Genomic DNA, 26,212 nt, shown 5'->3' with positions numbered 1-26,212 from the left:
AAGAATTTGAATGTGACAAAAATTTTGACAATTCAGTAGATTATTGCCAGAATATAGAATTGTCGTTGCTCCCAGAACAACATATAATATCAAATAAATTGAAGTGCCTAATGCCGTCTCCAAATCACTTTACACCGACAGCAGTAAATCACCGAAGCATTCCGCCAAAATTACGCCGGACAAATATATATTGTCTCGTGGTCAAAGCGACTAATAAAATCGTTCCAAATTTTCGACCAAATTTGCGTAAAACAACCGAAAACATTTCATCACTCATAAGCGTCCAATGTGCGCTCCTGGTTTTCGTCGCGGCCTGTCGTAAAATTATCAGTCTCATTCGACTTTTACGAGCCACCCCGCGGGAGTTTCCTCGTCCTTTTCCGATGATTATGATGGCGCTATTGTGAGTGCAAATGTTCAAACATATACACAAAACCATAAAAATATACACGATCCCCTTCCTCCTACTCTCCCAAATTGCTTCCAATTCCCCGACCAATGCTCGAAATAATGGAAAATATTTTCTGTAACCAATCGTCCGCAAAAGTGTAGCAAACAACGCGAAACACCGAAAGCACCAACATCTAACCAACAACCCCTCTCCCACCAAAACAAACCCTGGGAGCGAGCATCCTCCACCACCGAAACTATTATAGCTGTGAATAACCGATCCCGGGTACAGCTTGTATTAGGCGGAGATGGAGTGGTAAATCCCCAAAACTGGAAGCATCCGGCGCACAATCATGTGAGTGATTCTCGCAACAAATGCAGTGTTGCCAGTAAAGAGGATGAGGATCCATTGTGACATCACTATAAATGATTCTTGGTGAAGACGACGCCCACAAACTCCCTTCTTTCCAATAACACTTCTCCCAGTGGGGCGACAACGAAACTTTCCTGGGAGCAAATGTAGTGAATGTGTGCGGTTCGGTTCGGTTCGGTTGACTGGCAGCCGGCTGACCGACCGGAGCGAGATTGGTTTGGGGAGCGAAACTTTTGTTTTATGATTACCTCCAATAACCTCCAATACCTCCAATAACCCGCCCAAAATACCACAATCACCAACAACAGCAGCAGCGGAAAGACCAAAACTCGAACCCGTCAACCGATAAATAGTGGAGAGCTGCCGGTTGGCGTGTTTTATATTGCTTTATCACCGCCACCAGAGGCGGCGTAAGCGTGGATGGAGCAGGGGGTGACAGTGGTGACACCCCAACCCACTGCTGGAGGGATCAAACTCGCCCACTCTCCTCCCCCAGACACACACACACATATATATTTAGAAATAGTGGCGCACGGGTCGCAAAGGTCGGAGAAATATGTGTGGCAGTAAAATATAATGTAATGAAATAAAACCTCGTTTATAACATTTTCCGTGATGGGTTTTTCCCGAACTGTTGGCTGCGACCGTTCCCTCTGCCCTAACCGTACCGACGTCAGTCCCGCGGCGTCTTTGGGTAGTGGGTGGGCTAAGTTTTGCGAGAGTAAAGGGTGGATAAAATGGGGATGGGTGGAAAGGAAACTGTTTGACTCAGTCGGATCCGAAATTGCTGTATAGATTATGATACGTTGGATGTGACGAGCATTATTATCGAGCCGGAGGGTTGAAAAATTTCAGACTGATGTGTTTGCCTTTGAGTGAATTTCCGATTTTTCGTTGGTTCTGTTGGTTTATTTTTGTGTGGTTGTTGGCGTTCTGCTGGTTTTGTATTGACAAGTGTAATCAATAAAGGCAATAACTGTATTTCATACGGAATTATCCAAAGAATTTTTATTTCATTGAATGAGGTCTACCCGGGGGTTATTTATGGTTGAATCCAGGGTGATTGTAACGTCGATTGTAGCACCAGAATGTGAGAGAGGCTTTAGCATGTTAAACATGAGTTTCAATGTCGTAAAACTAAAAATCGGATGTAATAATTTCCGAACCGCGGATGTAACCACCAACACAATTCCATTCGAGGGCGGCGGGGGTGGTGTGGTGAAAATGAATTATGAACTTTCTTGAAAAGCTCACTTCGGTAGGGGTTGTTGTTACGATATGAAGCCGCACACCGGTGCCACTGTTGTAAACCGTCGCGTTTATCGCGCACGAGAAAATGGTAACCCATTTCCGAATGGTGCTTTGGTTGTGCTCATATTTCCGCTCAGTTATACAACGTTTCAAAAGGGGGCGAGGGTGTGTTCGATACAGCTGTAGGGTTTGTTTATTTGTTTAGGCATTAGTTGAATTGATCAGAATAAATTGCTAGCGCAATTGTGTTTTCGAGAGAGATCGAGAAGGATTTCAATTGAAATTATGTCACATTTGCGTCGATCAGAACATTAGCCCCCGACGAAAGAAGTGAAGCTCATTTCAAATGGAACGCATTTTATGATTTTTCTACACATCCTAAATTTATAATTTGGTGCCGTTTCGATCAAATTCGGTTTGAACATCCTATTCAGTTTGAGCGAGGAAAGTGTCACCTATATCTGGGTGACGAGGCGACGAACGTGTTAATGAATAAATTTCCTGAAAGTGTTCAATTCCAGCCATCACATAACAACTAGCTAACCAATGCAATTAACTCACCACAATAACGAGTGAAAAATTCAAACCTGGCAAACGAGCCACAATGGTTACCCCCCTCAAACCACTTGAAATGAATAAGTGTCTCGCTGTGTCATACTCATCATCAATCAATTAACCACCCATCGTCAGCGAGAGGGTGAGAGCACCGTTTAATCAAATCACCATATTCATGTGGGCGGAAAACCACTGGCAAAACCACCCACCGCCTCCAAACTCCGCCGTATTTATTTGTATACGCGTTAAATTGTCTGAATATATGTGTGTAAAGTGTGTTTAAGCGTACTATTTGTATTTATGAGTCATTATTTAAATGAACAATTTAATCGCTGCCATCCATATTTAACATGTCACACCCTTTGATGTAGCGTTCACCAAACATTTCCCCCTAGGATCCCGCACGGGTGGTCTACTCCACTCGATCCTGCATGGCTAGTTTGTGTGTGATAAAGACACGCACGCTTTTGCTCCTCTCTCCTCCCGTTAATGTGGATAGCATCCATAAGCGCATAATAATTGTCACAACAATGCAATTAAATCATTTATACATTATAATTATCCGTTACCGTCCACTTGCACTCTATTATTTCCACGCTATTGCTGCTGCTGCTGCTTCCGGAGCCGTCTCGAGCCAAAACGATGGCCGCGGTGGCGGTGCAGTATCAACATCAACAGCAGTGTGACACAATATTACTAATTAATTTCCGATTACCAATTGTGTTTCGTTTGTTTGTTCTCTTTTTTCTCTTCCCTTCCTACCCTCTTGCTTTGCGCTCTTTCACACGTAGCAACAGATTCACGCACAACAGATTCCCGGAGGACCACCCCAACCGATCCCAGGGCTGGGAGCGCTCGCTGGCCCTCTGACAGCGTTCGGTGGCCCCATGGGACTGCCACACGGGGCGCCCCAAAGTCTACTCAAAGCACCGCCCGACCTGCACCGGGAGGACCTCAAGGTGCCCCTCGGAGGACCGTCCGTCGAGGAACGAATGGTGAGTGTGTTAATGCGTTTATTTATTTTTCAACAGTCTATGTTAAGAAAGGTTGCTTTAAAATCAAGAAAAGAGTTTGGAATAAAGTGACCAGATGGTCAGAGGTCTAACGCGGGACACAAAAAACAAAACGTTATGTATATACGTTATGTTAATATAAACCATAGTTTAGCGAGTCTAAACTGATCTTTCTTTTCTATGTATCGGCACTCAGTTGCAAGCACGATTCAAATTCTACAATTTTCTTCAAATTACCGAACGGAATGCTCGAAAATTCCAATTCATTTTTCATCGATTTTAGTGTTAACGTATGCGTTCAAAAAAATAGACCAATTTCGGATGGCGATGGAAGATAATTTAATGGAACAACTTTTCCTCAAATCTTACGTTTATAAGGCCTACAACAAAAATGATTCAAGGCTGTTGTTTCGCAGGTGCAGCACTGTCAAGCAACTTTATGAGTTTTGACGTAGAACTACGTCTTTCAGGAAGGGTGACAGGTCACGTTTTTATGAAATAAAGTTAACGTTAATAATTATTTTCACTATGAACAGATTCTCATGATTTGCATACCAATCGGAATCGGAAATTCTCTAAGATTTGTTTGATATGCAATACATTACAATTCGCTAATCTCTCAACGGTTTAAATTCATGAAAACTGGAAGAACTTCCTTATTTCCCATACATTTGTTCTGCCGATTTGTGCCTACCCGTATTTCGAATGCTTATAACTCGAACAACTCGAAGCTTATAGCGGAGAATCCAAATATTCAGTTTATATGCGATGAATGTTTGTCGAACCAAAAGTGTGGCGTGCAAGATGGTGTTTTGGACGTTAGTGGAATGCAAAGGGAGATGGAAAAAATCTCCCTTTCTTTCACAAATATGCGTGAAAACATCAACGAGCAAATAAACATTGCGCTGGAAAAGGAAAGAGAAAAGCTTATCAAATGTTTCAACGAGCTTCTAGAAGAGAAGATGGCAAGCTTAGAAAACAGTGTGGCCAAAAAGTTGGAAAATTTGAAAAGCTTGTTTAGTGAAAAAAATTATTTAGATAAGGAAACAGCTATTATGAACAGGAAGCGTCATGTTAGTCCAAGCACAATAAGTGTTAACTTGGACACTCCAAGTAAAAAAATGATGCTAATAAATAAACATAATGAATCGATGCAGGGATATTTGTCAAGAAATTTTTTTATGAATAATTACAATAATAATAATATTGAAAGTTACGCGAATGTCGTGGCTCGTAAGGCTCGCCCAGTCATTGTGGTGAAACCAGTCGAGTCTAATGAAAAAAGTGATGATACTAGAAAAATTTTAAAAACTAAATTGGATCCAAAAATACACAAAATAGCCAATTTTAGAAACGGTGAAGATGGCTCGATTATTGTTGAGTGTGCGGCAGGGGATGATATTGAAAACGTAAAAAATGGAATTGAAAACAATCTTGGAGAAAGTTTTAGCACATTCGTACCAAAACCAATGAAGCTAAGATTGAAAATTATTGGGATGAGTGATCGATATTCCTCTGATGTTTTCATTGATTATTTGAAGAGTCAAAATGAAAACATTTCGATGAAAGATGTTAGAGTTGTTGTAGAATATGAAAATCCACGCTTGAAGTATAACAAATATAATACAATCATTGAAGTTGACCATGATACTTACGTCAACCTGATGACTGCTCAAAAAGTATGCATCGGGTGGGATAGATGTAACGTGGTTGAGGCCTTTCATATTTTACGTTGTTTCAAATGTGGGGAATACGGACATAAAAGTAAAGTTTGCAACAAAGAACAAATATGTTCTAGATGTACTGAGAAACATAAAACATCTGAGTGCTCATCAACCGAATGGAAATGCATCAACTGTTGTAAAGTAAATAAAGAACAAAAATTGAATTTGGATGAAAATCATCCAGCTTACAGTACACAGTGTCCTGTGTATCGGAGACTTTTGGAGAAGAAAAAAAGCAACATTTTTCAAACAACTAAAAAGCAATTTAGGAAAAGTACACGTGAAGGTAAGTTAACAATAATCAATTTGAGCATAGCTGGGCTTTCTACAAATTACGCAGAAATGCGATTACTTGTAGGAAACATGCGACCTCAAATGGTATTTCTTGCTGAAACTCACATAGTTAATGAAGATTCATTTGACCAGTACATACCGGGTTATAAAGTTGCTTTTTGCTTGTCCACTCCAAACACACTGGATGTGTTGCAATTTATGCAAAAGAATCAGTTAAATTCAATATCCGGTTAAACGAATCTGTTGTAAATAATTGGTTCTTGGCTGTTTCAGTTGAAAGAGGCATGCAGATGGGAAATTATGGAATTGTATACCATTCCCCTAGTTCCAGTGACCAGCGTTTTATTGAAATTTTGGAGAACTGGTGGAAAAATGTCGTTGATTGCAGTAAATTAAATGTAATTGCTGGTGATTTTAACATTGATTGGCTTAATGTACGAAATTCGAATCAGTTGAAACAATTATCGCATTATTTTAACTTAAAACAAACGGTTATCGAAGCTACTAGAATTTCTAAACATAGTAGAACTTTAATTGATCACGTCTTTTCAAATTTTGCTACTGTTCATTCTTCGACAGAGGCCAAATTCAAAATAACTGACCATGAGACAACTTTTGTTAACATTGAGAATGGACAGAAGGACTGTGATAGAAACAAAGTAAAGATCAAATGCTGGAAACAATATTCTCGGGAAGCTATGTCTCAACTTGTGTCGGCAAGCCTGGATTTTGAAGCAACTACTGGACATCTGGATGATAAAGCAGCTGTTCTAACTAATACTTTGAAAGAGTGTACGAACAAATTAGTAATTGAAAAATATATTGATTTAAGTAATTCGAACAGCTGGTACTCTTTGGATCTGCTGCGCCTCAATTGCAAAAGAGACAAAAAGTACAGAAAGTTTGTAAGAACTAATTTAGAAAATGACTGGAATATGTACACTTTGGCGCGAAACATATATTCACAGGCCTTGAAAAAGACTAGATGTGAATATATACAGAAACAGATAATCGATGAACATCAAAATAATAGCAAAGGACTATGGAGAATATTGAAAACGTTATTAAATTCTAAAAATAGTATACCGCGTTCCATAGTTTTCGGAGGGTCAGAAAAACAGTCAGACCAAATTATTGCAGATAAATTTAACAGTTATTTCGTTAATAGTGTTCTACTGATCAACCAAAGCATTGAGTTGGTGAGTGAACCTGTCGAAATAATACAGCCGACTATTATCAATTGCAGACTAGACAATTTGCTAATACCAGAACAGTCGGGATATCGAGAGGGACACTCTTGTGAAACCGCACTGAACCTGGTGTTAGCAAAATGGAAAGAGATCATCGAGGCGAAAGAGACTTTATGTGCGGTATTTCTGGATCTTAAACGCGCTTTTGAAACAATTTCTAGGCCCTTGTTGTTACAAACATTGAAGCGCATTGGAATTGTAGGAATGTCGTACAAATGGTTTGAAAGCTATTTGTGCGACAGAACTCAAAAGACTCGTTTCAACGATTCTGTTTCCGATCCCATTGGTAACTCACTCGGGGTGCCACAGGGAAGTGTTTAGGGCCCATTTTGTTCATTGTATATTAGGCTGTCAAAAAAGTCCTGCGGTATTTCCGCGAAGTGTCGTTGTAAGCGCGTAGTTCTAGTTGTATTCATTGTATCGAGTCATACTATAGCTTGTTGGAAAGGTATTTTTGCGCGCTATAATATAGTCCTTGACAGTTTTGTTTGGTTAAGTCGTTCGTGGGTTATAGTGTCGCAAATATGGAGCAAAATAAAGAGAAAATCCGACACTACTATGACAAAGGCAAAAATGCATTTCAAGGTGCCAATAAAATTTGTGCAGTTTATGGACCCGATACAGTTTCCATTTCCACCGCACAACGATGGTTTCAACGTTTTCGTTCTGGTGTAGAGGTCGTCGAAGATGCGCCACGCTCCGGAAGGCCTGTCGTCGAAAATTGCGACAAAATCGCTGAATTAGCCGAGAAAGACCGGCATAGTAGCAGCCGTAACATCGGCCAAGAGCTGGGGATAAGTCATCAAACCGTTATTAACCATTTGAAGAAGCTTGGATTCACAAAGAAGCTCGATGTATGAGTGCCACACACGTTGACGCAAAAAAACATCTTTGACCGTATCGACGCATGTGAATCGCTGCTGAATCGCAACAAAATCGACCCGTTTCTGAAGCGGATGGTGACTGGCGATGAAAAGTGGGTCACTTACGACAACGTGAAGCGCAAACGGTCGTGGTCGAAGCCCGCTGAAGCGGCTCAGACGGTGGCCAAGCCCTCATTAACGGCCAGGAAGGTTCTGCTGTGTGTTTGCTGGGATTGTCAAGGAATAATCTATTATGAGCTGCTTCCCTATGACCAAACGCTCAATTCGGACCTGTACTGCCAACAACTGGACCGCTTGAAGGTAGCACTCATGAAGATGAGGCTATCTTTGATAAACAGAGGCCGCATTGTCTTCCATCAGGACAACGCTAGGCCACACACTTCTTTGGTGACGCGCCAGAAGCTCCGGGAGCTCGGATGGGAGGTTCTTTTGCATCCGCCGTATAGTCCGGACCTTGCACCAAGTGACTACCGCCTGTTTTTGTCCATGGCGAACGAGCTAGGTAGTCAGAAGTTAGCCACAAAAGGGGCCTGTGAAAATTGGTTATCCGAGTTTTTTGCCAATAACAGGGGTATTATGAAGTTGGCATCTCGTTGGGAACAAGTCATCGAACAAAACGGCGCATATTTGACTTAAAACAGTAGTCAAATGATTGTAACTAATTTTATGAACAAATGAAAATTCAAAAAAATACCGCAGGACTTTTCTGACAGCCTGATATATAAATGATATGCGACGGGTTTTACGATATTGTGACATTAATTTGTTCGCGGATGATACTGTCCTCTTCATCGCAGCTAAGGAGATAAAAGAAACCACGGAGCACATAGACGAAGATTTGCATTCTCTGGCTAAATGGCTCAAATTTAAGCAATTGAAGTTAAATGTTGGCAAAACTAAATACATGCTCATTTCTGCAGCAAACTCCAGTATTGACGTAATTTTTTAATTAGACGGTGAGACATTAGAACGCGTGAAAGATATAAAATACTTAATAGTTATCATTGATGACAATTTAAGTTTTAAGTCTCACATTAACAATGTCATCAAGAAGGTTGCCAAGAAGTACGGCGTTTTGTGTCGTTTGAAGAAAGAGCTGACAGTAAGCAGTAAAATTAATTTGTAAAAATCTTTGATTTCACCGCATATAGATTTTTGCTCGTCGATCCTATTCCTTGCAAACAATACACAATTAACGAGATTGCAGCGTTTGCAAAATAAGGTAATGCGTTTGATTTTAAGATGTAGTAGATACACTTCCTCTAGTTTGATGTTGGACGCGCTACAGTGGCTATCTGTGAAGCAAAGAATTTATTATTTGACAATGGTGTTCATCTTTAAAAATTTAAATGGTATGCTGCCTCGATATTTGTGTGATCGAATTGAAAGAGCAAGTGATGTTCATAGGTACAATACAAGAAACGCGAATGATGCAAGAACACCAAACTTTATGTTTAGTAGGTCACAGAATTCGTTGTTGTATAAAGGTATAAATGTTTTCAATTCGATGCCCAGAGAAGTAAAACGTGCGGCAACAATGGCAGAGTTTAAGAAAATGTGTATTTCACACGTAAAATCTCTTTTGTAAACAGGTTTCCATAAAATTTTTGCTTAATAACTTATTTATGTTTATAATTGATTGACATTTACAAAATTCATTTACAGGTAAAACTACCATGTTCGTACTGATGATGATGATGTTTTTTTTTCTTTGTTGTTAATGTATATTGTAAAAAATAATAACGAGCGTTGTCTACGAAAGTTTGAGCCTCGCGCGCGTTTGGTAGGTCTGGACTATGTTAATAGTGAACACTGGCAGAATACTGATACACAATGAAATTTTATATGGGGTCTGAAGTGGAAACTGGAATGGGGATACCTCATTCAGAATTGTCGTAAGCTATCTTATCATAAGATGGTTATATCGAGTATTTCTGAATAGTGGCAGATCTCTAATATGTTCTTAGTTGACACTTTTAGATATTTGGTTAAATTCCCAATCAGTCAAGGATCTTCCCGGGTTGGAAATTTTATTGACAGGCCTTATGAAAGCTTTGGATCTGAAGTTGAGACTATGATTATGTCAATGTCGATACGGATAGAAACATTGTTTTTTTTACAGTTTTCGCCAATTTATAATGTTCGATTAATAGAAATTCATGCCTGCAACAGAGTCAGTTCGTTTTTGTTTTTGCTCTATAATGCTGGTCTCTTAAATATTATGCAAACATACATACTATCTATAAGATATATCGACCTGTTCAAACCTTTGTAGGGGTATGAGGTGGGTCATCATCATCATTTATCATTTAACATTTCTTAACAGATCGGAAAGAAGTTTGCATCAATTGATAGGAAATATTTCTACGCGTCTATCACAATTAATAAAATGTTATTTTTCATGAGATGAACAATTGAATAACTGTAAAATGTCAAGCGTTATCTAAACGCCCTAACTGTCAAGTTTTGATTAGCCCGATTTACGGTTTCCCCAACACAGACTTCAAAATCGGTGTACCTGTGGAAATCCGCTTTGCAAATATACATGCAAGTCGGGGGTGTTTTTGTTCCCATCGAGCTGTGTTTCCCTAACACGGACTTCTAAATCAATATGCCTGGGGAATCCGCTTCGTCAAAACAAACAAGTCGGGGGTATCTTTTTCCCACTGAGCTGTGTTTCCCTAAAACGGACTCCTAAATAAACGTACCTGGGGGAATCCGCTTTGTAAATACATACAAGTCGGGGGTAATTTTTGATGTGGAGTACTTTTGTACTCGCTTTGTACTGAGAAGCTTGGGAAAATCGTCATTTCAGATACTAGAGGTGAATGAACTCTCGCGATTCGAGAACTACGTAAACATGAGGTGTGCAATATTTTCAGAGGGAAATGTAACTCAATGATCGTTTGACAATTTTTCCGCTCAAATATTTTGGTAGTCCTAGGCATCATATCAGACGTAAAAGGACGTTCATCAAATTGATTTGTAACGAAGAACATAACCTATTACTGAAATTTCTATGTATTCTAAAATAATATTCGATGTGGTAAACAAGTGGATTCCATAATATAATTTCGTAGTTCTATGTTGAAAATATGCGATCGTGTCCAAGATACAACCCCTTACAATTTTTTCATACTGCAAGCTCCACCCCACAGTGAAGGAGTTGGACATCCTGAGGCACTTTGTGTCCGCCAGATTTAGCCGATCTGGTATTTACAACATCATCTCCCTGCCGCTCCTTATGCCGGGAGATCGAAGCAACCGGCCAAATGGTTAAGGAGAATCTTGCCAAAATAGACATTGGGCCTGATCACGAACGTCACTTCACGGTGAAAACGAAATGAAGGGCATACAAATTGCAAACAAATCATCTCGTTTTCACCGTGAAGTGACGTTCGTGATCAGGCCCATTTTATGCGGAAGCGTCAGACGAGACCGGCCGTATCTGAGCAGCAGGCAATCACCCAGAAGGAGTAGCTTGAGGTGCTGGTGAAAAACTTCTTTCCGGCGAAAGAAACGAAAAACTTGTGAAAAACTTCTTTTTCACTGGTGAAAAACTTCTATTCGTGCTCATAATGAAAGACGAGACGTACTTGATGCTAGAGTTCAACTAATGGCAGGGGATGGGGACTTTACGTTCCTTAGGTAAGCGATGATGTCGAATATATCATCCACATCAAGTTTTCGAAGAAGGTCCTTCTCTGACAGGCGTGAAGAGAATGTCCGAGCCGCTTTTCTTTCGAGTCCTATGGTGAACGGGGAGATATATAGAACAAAGTGCTTGCCGGAAGTTGCGAAGGTGATGCGATCTTTATGCCGAACCTGGGATAAGCCCATTATGCCAGAAGATCACTGGAGGATGGATCGGCTGGAGATAAACATTGTCGCGAGGCCACCAACCTTCCCAACATTCCCCAGCTGCGCCCGATAGAAAACTTTGGGCGAATTGCCAAAATAGAGAGACATACGACCCACTAAGCCACAAAAGGTAAAATAACACACCGATATACATCTTTTCATCGGTCATGGTTCAGGTTCCGGCTAACTTCCGTAAGACCGCCCAGCGCTTCATTTACGATACTTCATCAAACAATTCTGCCTCTTCCTTTCGAGTATACACTAGTTCTTCCGGATTATTTAAAACGTTAAGCCCTGACCGAGCTAGGGGACCAAAGATGAACTTTTCGTCTGACTCACGTTGGTCCCTGTGGATCAATAGGGGACTTTTATAAAAATCATTTTCCAATTTTGTTGCTGTCGCTTCCAGTTGACACTCTCTAAACAAAAAGCCCAATGTCGGTGCGATGAAACCAGCTCAACGTAATTATATTTGGATGCATTAGAAGTGCTCTTGAACAGTCTGCCAAATAAAAGTTTTTTTTGAGGTTCATCAATTTAAGAAAATCAACATGATCAAATTGTGATATTGAAATATATTGATATCGCGGGACATTTACGTGCCAAATGCGGGACGTTTCGCGGGACGGAATCTTACGCGGGACATTTTGTTGAAATGCGGAACTGTGCCGCGTAACGCGGGACGTCTGGTCAGTTTAGTTATGTATCAAAAATAGATGTTATCTTCAATTTGAAGTATTGCTTTTGCTGTTTTGCAGTTCAGCAGCGAGTAAAATTCGATAATTGTATTGATTGTCCGGCCCAATTGACGAACGATCACTGTATGGGTGACACTTTCCTCGTTGCTATGATGAAATCGTGCATGAAATTTGAGTGATGTATGAAATCTTGCATCTGATTACTTCAACATGTTTACATTCGAAAAAGGTCTTGCTAATTGGTTTGGTAGAACGAATTATTGCAAACAATTTTGTGTTGCATACAACGTTCATGGGAACGAAGTTGAAAGAAAGAATGCATAATACATGATTTACCTTCGCATCCGCTCGCAAAACATACCTCTTTTATTTGTTATATTGCTCACTTGTTTTTATTATTTCCACTGTTGATGTCTCAGACGAAAAAAATGCTGGATAAATTTGCCGTCTAATGGTATATGTTATAACATATATCGTTAGAACGATTATACGTAATATGCTTTTGAAAACGCTTAATAAACGGTATATTTTTCGTAGAGTGAGCCCCCTATATAGAAATCAAAGACGTAGACCTACGTCAAAAGTTTCTAATGATAGATTCAACTTTCGAGTAAGATTTTTCAACAAAACATTTGAAATGTTATTTTTCCTAAATGGTTCATATTTTTTTCGGTTGATTTGGCGTGGAATTGTTCTATACCAAAACGACAGTGTAATAAGGACTGAAGCCGAAAGGATGTATAACTTTAAACAGCTGTAACTCCTAAACCAATGGAGTTCTAAACAAAATCTAAACGAAAATGGAAAAGGAAATTTAATTTCTGATTAAACTGATAGTGATAGAATTTACACATTTTATTTTTTGCAAAACTCTTCTATCTTCAGAGGTATGCCTTCCATTAGGGACTTCACTGTAGTTTCGGATACCTTCCTTGTCATGATGACATGAAGCCAAATCTGTCTTTCCCTATGAATGCCAATAGCAGCTTTTGTAGGCACTCTCAATATCAATTTCAAATTTACTTCCGGTGGTCACAACTACAAACCAGAAATGTCTTTGAGAACTTCGACTTCTTTTTTGTTTTAAATTTTTCGTTGACATCTTCTCGTTTCATCGCCGAATAAGATTCCTGGCCAGGGAGTTGAGCGAAGTCACACAATGCATAAGTTTCGTCGCCCATAATACAACTTTTTTTTCTAAAAAAATCTGATTTTAACTTTCTTGTCCGTTGTTTAGCGTTGTAACGTTTCGATCAGGAGCTGTCTGAACTTTGAATGTCTTCAGGCACTGCCTTTCATACATTTCAGTTTTACCGCTATTTTACAACTAGGGTACATGATTTCTCTGTATACAAGCTTCTACTTTCTTCACAGTTTCAGGATATTTAAATCCTTTTTTGTGACCGGAACCAGCTATCCTGTTAACATATAAGTTGTGTTTGGACGTTTTAATCACTCTTGATACAGTACTTTGGTTCACTTCAGTTTTATTGGCGATTGTTTGTTGGGACCACCACTGATTTTGTTGAAATAATCGAATTATAAATTCGCCATTTTTCACTTCTAATGAGATTTTGCTACTAACTGCTCACATATTGACATATGAGAGATTATTAGAAATTCTCTAAAGAACAAATCTCTTCTATCCGCTCTCAATTCGTTCTCATATTTTTCGAGAGAAAGGCTTTGAAGTTATGCTTTTTTTCTACCTCAGTCCTTAGTTGTGCACGGGCAGAGTGTAAATCGCAAATATTCTCTTCTCATTATCTTCCTTCGCTGTTTACATTATCATCGCGACATTAGTTGCTAGTTGTCGATGGCATGGGTAACTAAACAAAGAAACGAATATGTGAAAAAATGGGAATTCTTCATGTTCGTCCATTCAAACCATATTTGGACTTCCGATTCGATTGCGAAAATAGTTAAACACCAACTTTTTTTTCATGAACATGTGACAAGTTTTCTGATTTCAAACCCTTACTGAAAGACGTAGTTTTTCTTCAATAATCATGAATATATGAAGTTTATCGTGTCTTAAAATGCTAATCCTTGCATTGTATTACAGCGCAGCTCCGTGTCCCCTGCTGAACGAGAAAAATACCGGGCTAGGTCACCCCTCGATCTGGACAATGAAGTCAAGCGACGGAAAGAGGAGAAACTTAACCATGTAAGTTGTGAAATTTTTATCTACTCGAACTCGGCCCCTTTTCTGAATCCCTAGAAAGCATCCGCACTTTCTGGATGTTGACCACTATCCTGTCCTCTCCTGTACCGATGCGCTATATGAGCTTTTCCATCAAACTACCATTTCGGGCGGGATGCTTACATTCTCTAGAGTCTAGACACCGTCTCAACACACACTACTACTACACCCACCAGTCAGTTTTGTGTTTGCTGTCTTGTTTGATTTAAAAATTTCTCTCGTACAATTTTATAGTGACATCTGATGAGCACCTCTGCCACCAACGGCGTTAGTACTATAGGCAAAACTCTCGAAATAGAGAACACGAAACAATACAATTTCGCGCTAGCAACCGACAGAGCGAGCGTCTATACCAAAAAAAAAATGAATAGAAATGAACAGTTGTAGTGTGTGGCGTTGGAAGGGTTCAGGTCGAAGTTAAAGTTTAATAAAAACAAAAAGTTGAAAAACTGACAGATTACAAACACGGCCGCTTGTTTTTTCGATGAAGATGATGACGAAATGATGACAACTTGAACAACTGTTCCTCTCCGTAGGAGTCCTTTTCTCCACAATCCTCTATCTTCCAGCTAAAACACGGTGAAACCCTCCTAGTGTTATTCTCAGTTTTTTTTATATTTTAGTATTTTGAAACTGTGCACGAAAAATCAGATCACTTGGCAATAGATTCAGATTGATTAGACGACAACGACGACGACTTTCTGCGATTGGACGTAAGATTGAGCGACAGTATTCCGCTTCTGATGTTTTCGTGTGCAGCCTTTAAAGTACGGTATATCCGTTTATTATTTTTGCAGGAAAATGATGGCGACAAGGGTGAGCAGGATTTAATAGTGGACGTCGCGAACGAAACGGTAAGGGTTGCCCTTAAAAACCAACGAATACATGACCTCTCATAGTTGATAGTTTGGTATGGTTCCCTCTTTTCGTTGCTCTTACGTTCCATTCCTAGCGTAATTGGGTTTCGGTTGTTCTTCCTGAACCCTTCCTCAGTTCACTAGCCACCACTATCGGCCAAAGTAAGCTCGCTCTGTTGTTGTGTATGCGCACTTCTAGATGAGTTAGCCTAGAGAAGTCTGTAGTTTTCGCGCCAGTAAAGCTCTGGTAGTAAATCAAGCAATAACGATTCTTAAAAATGGATATCATTTTGTCACCAGGGAACCCCATCACCACGACCAAACGGCGATCATGCGTCGTTGGAAAGCAGAGATCGGGATAGTGTTGGTTTAAACGGTGATAAAGCCGGGTCCAGTAGTCTGAAAGGTGCAAATGATCGACCTCCTTCGCGATCCGGTTCCAGCTCCTCCCGCTCGACACCAAGCCTTAAAACGAAAGATGTAAGTAATCGAAAATGGGATAAGCTTAGAGGAAAGTACTGATCGTTCGATGTGTTGTGTGTCCTTTAGCTCGATAAACCAGGAACTCCCGGTGCGAAAGCACGAGTTCCAACGCCTAACTCATCGACCCCAGGCGTACCCAAAGCAGTAGTACCTCCGACAGCGGCCGGCTATCCGGCGTCACCATATCAGCGACCGTCAGATCCATACGCGCGACCACCACCGGATCCCTATGGCCGGGGTCCGATGTCATTCGATCCTCACGCCCAGCTGCGAACTAACGGAATCCCTTTACCCGTCTCGAGTGGTAAACCGTGAGTAGCTTTCGCCAACGATCCTTACTTTCAAATCCTGCGAGCAATTCCAAACTAACCTCTAATTTTTCCATTCCGTGTTCTTTTTTGTAGTGCATATTCGTTTCACGTGAACGGTGAAGGAGGGCCCCAACCTGTGCCGTTTCCTGCGGATGCTTTAACCGGTCCAGGTATCCCACGCCACGCTCGCCAAATCAATACCCTCTCGCATGGTGAAGTGGTTTGTGCTGTCACCATTTCCAACCCAACCAAATACGTGTACACCGGTGGTAAGGGATGCGTCAAAGTTTGGGATATTTCCCAGCCGGGGAGCAAGAGTCCCGTCAGTCAGCTGGATTGCTTGGTAAGTTTACGAACATATTTCCCATAAAACCATACTTTTCCAACATCGCACTTGTAGCAACGTGACAACTACATCCGCTCGGTAAAACTTCTACCCGACGGACGGACACTGATCGTGGGCGGAGAAGCATCGAATCTCTCCATCTGGGATTTGGCGAGTCCGACGCCAAGAATCAAGGCTGAACTAACCTCGGCGGCGCCGGCCTGCTACGCCTTAGCCATCAGTCCCGACTCCAAGGTGTGTTTCTCGTGCTGCAGCGATGGACACATTGCCGTATGGGATTTGCACAACCAAACGCTGGTGAGGCAGTTCCAAGGTCACACCGACGGTGCGTCCTGCATCGACATCAGTCCCGATGGGGTGCGCTTGTGGACCGGTGGGCTGGATAATACTGTCCGGTCGTGGGATCTGCGCGAGGGACGACAGCTGCAGCAACATGACTTCAGCTCGCAGATCTTCTCACTGGGATATTGTCCGACAGGTGGGTTACTGTACTCAGATTGTGTCAAATTTTGGAAATCTAACGTAATAACCATTCATCCATCCCATAGGTGATTGGCTCGCCGTCGGAATGGAGAACTCACAGGTGGAGGTGCTACATGCAACCAAGCAGGATAAGTACCAGCTGCATCTACACGAAAGCTGCGTGTTGTCGCTACGGTTTGCCGCCTGCGGAAAATGGTTCGTTTCGACGGGCAAAGATAACCTGCTCAATGCTTGGCGTACACCGTACGGCGCTAGCATATTTCAGGTAGGTTTCAGCTTTAGGACCATTTGATTCGAATTTTAGTATTGGATGGTTAAACTTCTGTTAATACTGAAAAGTCCCGAAATTCTGCAACTCATAGTGCATGAAGTTATGTTCATTCGCAAATCCTCTAACTCAAAATCATCACTCATGATTGAGGTTCACTATGGAACCTTTCCGGCTATATATGTTCTGGTAGCTGGTTCCCTGCCAGTCGTTGCCATCCAGTTCATGCAGTTTTGCAATACGAACTAGATTTCTAGTTCGTTTCTGTGAAAAAGTACGTCTACAAAGTCTACAAAAAACTGTCTGTACACAAAGTCAAAGTCGTTAGAAAAATTTTCAGCTTTTCAAGTACAGGTCGGACTCGATTATATATAGTCAACCATTTTTTTTCAATAATTATTTTCAAGTCCTATACATAATCGAATCTCAAGAAAACAATTTTTTCATTAATGTATGAATGTCAAACATTGATAGAAAAATAGCTTTTTTGTGATTCGATTATGTGTTGGATTTGAAAATTAACGTTGAAAGTGGAATTGCGATTATATATAATCGAGTCCGACCTGTAATGAGAATATCAACGTAATAAAATCAAATATCTGCCCAGGTCGGAGTCAAATGTTCATACAGAAGTTTCTCATATGCAAATAGTGACTTCGCAAGAACTTTCGGCAAGTTCATAGAATCTGGACAAACAGAGACGGAAAATTAATGCTCACATACAGTCAACTATAATTTTCAAAAATCAAGAAGGATGAAAAGAATAATCAAAAAGAAATCAGGATGACCCATATTGGGTTGTCGCGCCGATTTTTGGGAAAACAAAATCATCATTCTTATAGGCAGACTTACTATTTTTCAAAATTCCATTCTACATTCTTCTTGTTTCGTTCTACAGCCTTACGTCATCTTTCGTACAGCTCAGAAATTCTATCCTCGTATTTTTTATGCTGACCAGTTGTAGTTCTTGCCATTGAGCGAATTTTGTAGAGATCCTTTGATTGTTTATATTTTTTTCCTAAAACCTACAGCATCAGCACAGTGATTTTCTGAGAAATCAATATTCAGAATTTCTTTGAATTCATCGTCCATACTTTGGAATGAATCTTTATTCATTAAAAGAAAAAATCCGATCGACAGTGGATGAATTTTTTTAAAACTTTGATGTTATTTAACTCAATTGCACACACTTAAAGTTGATTCTACTTTGAATCTGCCGAGCGAATGTTATAAAAAATCTTATTACACTGACTATAAATTCAATTCATATCTACACATCTTACAAGGTAATGTTGTTCCTCGAACATAATCTCATTATCATTTCTTAGATTTCTCAAATATTCTGGTTATATGAAATTATATAGCACGGTTTTGAAAAGCCTTGAAATATTTGTGCGTTGTGAAAATAATTCGGAACTTCCATTCTGAAAAATCTGAAATGTAACCGACTGAATAGATTTGCAACGATCATACATATTAATAAATAAGTATGGTAGAGTTTTGGTGCTCCCGTGGCCGAGTGGTTAGCGTCATAACTAACATGCCGGGTGTTCGGGTTCGATTCCCGTTCTGGTCGGGGGAATTTTTCGTCAAAGAAATTTCCTCCGACTTGCACTGTGATCACGCGTATTCTAGAGCTTGCCGTTCAGAATGCATTCAAGGCGTGTTATTTGGCATAGAAATCTCAACTAAGTACTAATAAAAAATGACGCAAGTAATACTACGCTTTTAGAGGCGAATGAACTGAAAAGTTTAAAGCCTCTTTAATCCAATCATCATCATCATCTAATACTACGCTGAGACGGCGAAGTTCCTCTAGGAACGTTAGTGCCATTGAAGAAGAAGAAGAAGAGTTTTGTATTAGTAGAATTTAATTTAATGTAAGCAATATACATGTGCAGTTGACAGTTCTCATTTCGAACCGGGAAAACTTTTTTTATTCTGATAAAGTAAAAAGTACAAAAATCAGGAGAAATCAAGATCATTTCTTAAAAATCAGGCAAAATTTAGTATTTATCAGGATATCAGGAAACGTGCCAAAGAGTCTTGAAAATCCAGAAAAATCAGAAAGGTTGCATATCTGCTCACATCTGTTGGAATTGGTGCTTCCAAAACATCTAGTGTTTAACTGAAGGAAACATGGGCTGGTTTGAATTGATGTTGATTTACACAATAGTAACTAATCCTTCGTTCAATGCCGCAGTTCCTGTCGTTACATTCCACCACTTGCAAAGGGTCTGGGGATGTCCTTACGTGACGAGCAAACCACTCGTCTTAATATCGGATCAATATAATCTGCTTTGACGGGATATCCGTCGATTGCTAGGTTATTCCACTAATCAGCTAACTATTCCCCTGCATACTCAAAATGTTTTGTTTCCAGTTCTGGGTCCCTTGTTTTGAGTTTTTAATTCAAGTGAGATCCCTTATGATTATGGGGAAGTATTGAACCTGTTAACTCCCGGGAAAGAGAGGCAATCTGACGTTCAACTCAGTTGAAAGCACTGCGTGCTCGAGCATCTGTAGGAACTAATATTGCATCAAGATTCAACAGATTAAAATGATAAATCTAGAAATTCTATGACCTTTTCAAGGGTTTTCGTCTGGTCCTCCATCTAGATTAATTCTGATTACTGGCTTGATTATTCCTTGATACCGAATAACCTGACAATTGACGGATCACGGTGGGTTCGATGTGATTGAAGATGTCTAAAATAATAAGTACTAACATGTAGAGTATTCAAAAACGTAGTTAACCAGAGTTTTCTAGTAAAAATCAGGGGGTGTCGGTCTTATCCTCAGTGGCGGGCTTACCCTCCCTTCCCCTAACAACTATCTTCATTTAAAAGACTCTAGATTAATTCTGATTACTGGCTTGATTATTCCTTGATACCGGATAACCTCGAATTCAGAAAGGTTGCACTCCTTGTCAATCTTTTTAAAAATAAATCCATGAGAAAATGCGTTCGGAGAACAGTGCCTTCCCGAACGAATCGCAACGTACATTGGACCACTGTATTGAACTGCTTCAGCATTACCGAGATGCCCTAGCTTTATGTTTAGCTACCAAGACAAAATCATGATTCGGTAGATTAAGGCGATATTCGAAATGCATTAATCGGAGCCTGCATACTGCCCATTACAACACGTACTTAATCATTTTGGCTCAGCTGCTCAAGCATATAGGAGCGCGTGAATTTATTTAGGAATAAAAAAAATGGAATTTTGTTACGTAACGATCATGGCTACCCCCTCCCCCCTATGTCACATTAAGTAACGAAATCTCGTTACTTAACTTACTTAACTTAACCTTCCCCCCCCCCCTACTCGCGTTACGTAATTTGTGCACGACGCCTTAGAAGGAATTATTTTTTTCTCTGCATTAAAAGCAACGAAGAGCAATGAAATACTGCGACAACGGGTGGTATGTTTTGTACATGATGTATTTGAATTATAAACACCATGTTTGTTTATGACGCGAGAAACGCGTGTAACTCAAACATGTTTGTGTTTGTGTATCATTGGACGTGTTTGGAGTAAACATTGAACACTAGCGAAAAGTATGTTCGTGTTTAAACACAAACATGTAATTTGAACATCCACGGCATGTGTAAAACTAGCTATAGGTTTAGGAAGAAATCCATTATTTTGAATGTCGATAAAATCACAGAAATAATAAGAAATAAGAAATAGTAGTCGTAGCATCGCCCAGGAGCTAAAGATCGACCATAAAACAGTTTAAAAACCATTTGCATAAAGCTGGATTTAAAAAAAAAAGATGTTTTGGGTGCAACACCAATTAATACCAAAAAAACACGATTGATCGAATTTCCATCGGCGAAGCATTGGCCAAACGGAATGAAATCGACTCATTTCTTGAACGGATGGTGAGTCGGAATAAGAAATGGGTCACATACGACAATATTAAAAATTTCATAAAACGAAACGCTTTTCCCAATAGGTACTTTAGGATTATCGCCTACGATTTTTATAAACTCGTACAGCGAATATCAAATCAAATGGATTTTCATGCTTCCAGATGGCAGCTGGCCAAAAAGCTCTCGCGAGAGACACTTCAATATAATTTTGCAGCCTATGCGAAAACATATCTTTGTTGTTGACCTAATCGAGGTATACACTGCGTTTCACAATTATAGAACCACTCATTTTTGTGAGTCTCCAGAGATATGTAAGAAGTCGGTTGAATTGAAGTATATAGTGTAGGATATACGGGAATGGGGAGTATGCCCGACCCCCTAAGGAAAAGTATTGTTTTGTTAGATCTGCGGGCACATATTGATATGTTTCCTCCACAGAATCATTGTTTAATTTATTTGCCATGAGATATAAGGAATATCAGTACATTTAAACGGTAATTTTCTCAAGTAATAGTCAATTTAAAAAACTGCCATAAAAATAAAGATCATCAACCAGTGCGGGTGAAACCGGCACCTCATGGAGGTAACACCGGTACCCTATGGGGTAAGACCGTCATCTCAATTTCTCAATATATATACTTGGCAACAGATGAACCAGTTTGAATGTGACAGTCGGAAAATAGAAGGTATTCTAATTCTAAATGTCGCTGTCGAGTATGGTTCGAATCGCTCAACCGATTCCGGAGATATGGTCGGAACAAGTTCCGATGAACATGGAATATGGACAAGAAATCACCAGACCACACTACAATTCAATTATAAGTTTAATGGAATCTAGGACCACATTGAACACTTACCGGTGGTCAGTTTTTCTTCTTACTTGAATCAATATCCGTCATACGACGCTTTTAATCACACTAGGATTCGCCTTGAAATCACAGAGAAGAATGAGTTCATGACTGTAGGTAAATTTTTTCAGGTTTTTGTGATTATGATGGCAATGAAACTAATTAAATTATGTTTAGTTGTAATTAGTTTATTATTTTCGTTAAGACCATACAGCCATTATTTTTCGTTCAATGATGAAGTTCATTTAATTTTATCGAACAGCTTAAATCCAACATTAAATTTACATCAGTAGTTCAAAAGTCGTGGAAGCACGTTTGATAGAAACTCCACTAACAATAGCCTCTTTTGCAAGGGTGAGGTTCTCCTGGGACCAACTCCCTCGATTCGTTTTCCTTTGGTAGCTGCGAGGCATCTGAAATTGATGGAAATCAGATGCCTCGCAGCCTTCAGCCGGGATCCCCCACTGAAAGGGTGACGGACTTACCCCGACAGCACACATTTTTCAAGAAGACTATTTCTATTAACTTACTGCTTTAACTTACCTCAACTCGAATCCCAGTGATTGCTAACAATCCAGGGGACAAACTGTAGAGCAACGGAAAAGAATTTTAAACCGCGTTCAACAATAAAAGCTTAAACTTCACTGACGGAAAATTACATCCGGCTACATATCATCGGCACTCGAGTTTGTTTTGATTTATATTTTGACAATTGACGGATCACGGTGGGTTCGATGTGATTGAAGATGTCTAAAATAATAAGTACTAACATGTAGAGTATTCAAAAACGTAGTTAACCAGAGTTTTCTAGTAAAACTCAGGGGGTGCCGGTCTTATCCTCAGTGGCGGGCTTACCCTCCCTTCCCCTAACAACTATCTTCATTTAAAAGACTGGCCATTTGAACTTTATTGCTGTGTTCAGGCGCGAAACAGTTAAAAAACAAAAATTCCAGTGTTTCATAACTATAGAACCAGATGGAGAAACTCTAAACTAGTTGTGAAACGCAGTGTACTATTTGCATTCCACCGAATATTTCCGCGAATTATTTACCTTCCGCTAGTTCGTATCAATTCTGAGTTACGAAAAAGTTAACAAATCTAACCTTGATATATGACTGACGATGTAGAATTGACTTTTATGAAATCAACGTAACTGATATTTAAATATGACAAACTTTTCTGTTGAAATCGATACATTTGTAGCAAATGTTTTTGGAGCTGTAAATCACTTCCCCACGACTCTTAGAACTTTTTATTGTTGCGATGAACAGTGGTGGCAGATTTTAGAAGGCAGCCTATGCAAAATGGTGCCAACGGTATTGTTGCGATAGCAATCGAAGGCTATTTATGTCTATTTATGTACGTATAATCCAAACTAAAATGGAATTGAATTCAAATCTATGGGATCCTATTATCATACCCATGCCACATTTCAGTTACCTCACCTATACTAGCCTTTTCAATCAGCCTGTCCATCTTCGGTTTAGGTTATGCGCTAAATATTTGGAAGATATCGTTTAGTTTCCCTCAGTCTTCAGAATGCAACCCGGTGCTGATGTGTAACAGGATTTTTGTACCCAGTTGAGCTCCCACTCCTTGTGTACACATGCGCTCTGGCGAATGAGCACACTCCAAAACACAGATGAAATGTTTTGTTGTCAGCGCCGTTTTTGCACCCAGTTTTGCGCCGTATTTTTATACTGCGCGCTTGAATCTGAATAGCTCTCTCTGTTGAGATATTTTTCTTCACGCAAGCGTATACGATTCGCATGAAGGCGCGCTGTTGTTTTTATGCTTTGCTTAGAGCGAGTGAAGACAAAGCGGGCGCTAGAATTTGGTGTGTGTGTGTTTTTTTTTTTAAAGAGGTGAGGAACGCTCTACCAGCCTTACCTGGGAAGGGTTAACCCAGACGTCGAGTGGGGATCGCACCCACAAAAACCAAGCCCTCTACTCGTTGCCTTATTCCCCCTGGGACCACATCTAGGCGACTACTTCAGGGGGCGGCTGTGCTCATGCACTTCTCGAGTTTTCAACGCTAACTAGCGTTGTCCTTCCCTTTTTCTCAATATTTTTTCCTTTCTATTCGTTATTAATTCCACTGCGCTGATGTCCTCTTCGCAGGCATCCATTTACCCGTCGAGACGTGAACCGATTAGGAATTGCCCTCCAACTTGACGCGCAACCCGTCACAGCCACCCTCGCGGGGTTTCTCACCTGTCGAGACGTGAACCGATTAGGAAGCGCCCTCCAACTTGACACGCGCCCCGTCACAGTCACCCTCGCAGGATTTCTCTTCCCAACGGAGCGCCGATTAGGCAGTGCCCTCCAACCTGACGCGCACTCCGTCACAGCTACTCTCGTGGGGTATTCACCATTTTTATCGTGGCTTCATCCTTGATACTCGTTCCTTCGAATTGTTCGCGGTGTTCCTCCATCCAGGTGTGTGTGTGTGTGTGTGTATAGAATGAGGCGCGCTTCACACAAGTGAGAAGAGATGTTTAGTATCTGAATTCTGCGCCGGGTACATTTTGCGCTGTCGTGTTTATGAATTTTGTGCACTTCGCACCAAGAGAGAACACATGTTTAATTTGAACGAGCGCAGATGAAAATTAAACTCAAGCGCAGCGCTGCGTTTGTTTTCTGAAGACTGGTTTCCCTTTCAAATTTTGATTAACATATCGTTTTTCTTACCTTCGCTAATCAGTAAGTCTAAAATTAAATTTTGTATCACGTGAAAAAGTCTTCCGCACGTGAAAGACGACGCATTTCCCAAAAAAAATTTTAATCCAGTTTGTTGCGATCGAACGCAACCGATTGCAAAAGGATAACAAGCTCGATGATACCGTAACAGGTATTATATTATAAAAATGTCTAAGATATTATATAAATTCAAAAAATATTTCTGTTAGAAAACACTGAAAAACTAAAGTATTCAAAGAAGCTCTGCAGAAGCCTCACACGACGGTATTGGTGGTTTGTTGCAGACAAAATTATTGCAAAATTAACCCAATTCTTAAGGTTCTTGGTATCAATCATGATGTAGAGAAGGTCACATGCATTAATATATATCATGTTGGATTTCTTCTGGTCGACTGATTGCGTTACTGTCATAGTCCCGAAAGTTTACGAAAAGTTCCGAATATGTTCCGAATATTAATTGTTCTCAATACCTTCAACCTCAGCTTCCGAGCATAAGTTCCACTACGGCACGTCATCTGATCCATTCGAACAACAGTTCTACGTCCACAGAAATGTTTCATCACACGGTCGATTGAACCAGGAAGGAAGGTTTTGTATTATAGAGACTTTACACTTTTTCAGTTCATTCGTCTCTAGCCTTGAGAAAGGCCCTTGGAAAACTTTACTTTACTCCAGCATTACACCTCCACCCTCTTGCCTTGAGAAAGGCACTCGATCCCTCGCCGTCCAGCAACGATGTTGTCCAGTCGGTGTCCACGCAACGAATGCTGATTGAACCACTTTCAGCGATTTCGCGATTTTAGTACATGACACGCTGGATTTTTAATGTGGCGTGGTTTTTGTTTGAGAATCAGAAAGAAAGAAAAAAAACCTCTTCGAACAAGTCACTCGCAGATAAGATAAAATAGGTATCAAGTGTCTCAAGAAGGCCTAAAAATAAATTTTCGACGACCAATATTTCATCCATTCTCGTATCTCCAACAAATTAAGTCACATAATTCCTAGTTTTTGATTGAACTAACAAAACGATACATGCTTTCATTTCAGTCCAAGGAGACCTCGTCAGTTCTCAGTTGTGATATTTCCACAGACGATAAATACATTGTCACCGGCTCCGGCGATAAAAAAGCCACTGTCTACGAAGTCATCTACTAAACTGCAACCCTCGTTCCTCAGTGCAAAATCGATCATCATTAGCATTTACACTCCTCGCAGCAGCATCATCGAAATCGTGATGATCGTCATTTGGTTCGTACTTTTGAAGTTGTTTTTAAAGATTAGTTTCAACCCAGAGTTTCTCCCAAATTTCACAATTAATTACTCCGTTTCAATTCGCATTCAAGAAACCGTCAGTAGGCAGTCTGGTTCATTATGTCCTTTCCTCTATTCGGATCCTCTGCGTGAAATATGAATTTGAAGCTGGAAAGTGCTAACCGAAATACGATTTCCACCAGCTGATGCTTTTTATTTATTTTATTTTTCAAGAGGGCGCAAACAGATTGTAAAAAAATATCCAAAACAACACCTCTCTCATATGTTGTT

The 26,212-nt window shown here is 40.1% G+C and overlaps 1 protein-coding gene and 1 long non-coding RNA gene across 16 annotated transcripts in view; one reads left to right on the top strand and one right to left on the bottom strand.

Moving 5' to 3' along the window:
- LOC129775334 (protein groucho) overlaps positions 1-25,963 on the top strand; it is a 357,362-nt gene extending 331,399 nt beyond the window's left edge. For 9 of the 15 annotated variants that reach the window (XM_055779979.1, XM_055779978.1, XM_055779976.1 and 6 more), the window contains 9 exons: positions 3,361-3,564; positions 14,359-14,460; positions 15,294-15,350; positions 15,654-15,833; positions 15,903-16,147; positions 16,241-16,490; positions 16,548-16,971; positions 17,042-17,241; positions 25,718-25,963. In XM_055779979.1, coding sequence (XP_055635954.1) covers positions 3,361-3,564; positions 14,359-14,460; positions 15,294-15,350; positions 15,654-15,833; positions 15,903-16,147; positions 16,241-16,490; positions 16,548-16,971; positions 17,042-17,241; positions 25,718-25,825 — 1,770 coding nt within the window. In that variant the 3' untranslated portion in view covers positions 25,826-25,963. The remainder of the gene's footprint in view (positions 1-3,360; positions 3,565-14,358; positions 14,461-15,293; positions 15,351-15,653; positions 15,834-15,902; positions 16,148-16,240; positions 16,491-16,547; positions 16,972-17,041; positions 17,242-25,717) is intronic. The other 6 variants (XM_055779985.1, XM_055779982.1, XM_055779981.1 and 3 more) reach the window with 3 other exon arrangements.
- Positions 22,138-22,648, bottom strand: LOC129775336 (uncharacterized). The gene is made up of 2 exons (XR_008742931.1): positions 22,514-22,648; positions 22,138-22,383 (listed from the first exon to the last, which is right to left on the bottom strand). It is a non-coding gene; the product is annotated as an uncharacterized LOC129775336 (long non-coding RNA).
- Positions 25,964-26,212: the final 249 nt, after the last annotated feature.

Source organism: Toxorhynchites rutilus, chromosome 3 (assembly GCF_029784135.1).
Source record: "Toxorhynchites rutilus septentrionalis strain SRP chromosome 3, ASM2978413v1, whole genome shotgun sequence".
In the NCBI taxonomy this organism is placed as follows: Eukaryota; Metazoa; Arthropoda; class Insecta; order Diptera; family Culicidae; genus Toxorhynchites; species Toxorhynchites rutilus.
The sequence above is the reverse complement of the archived record's forward strand: the minus strand, read 5'-3'. Positions and strand labels throughout refer to the sequence as shown.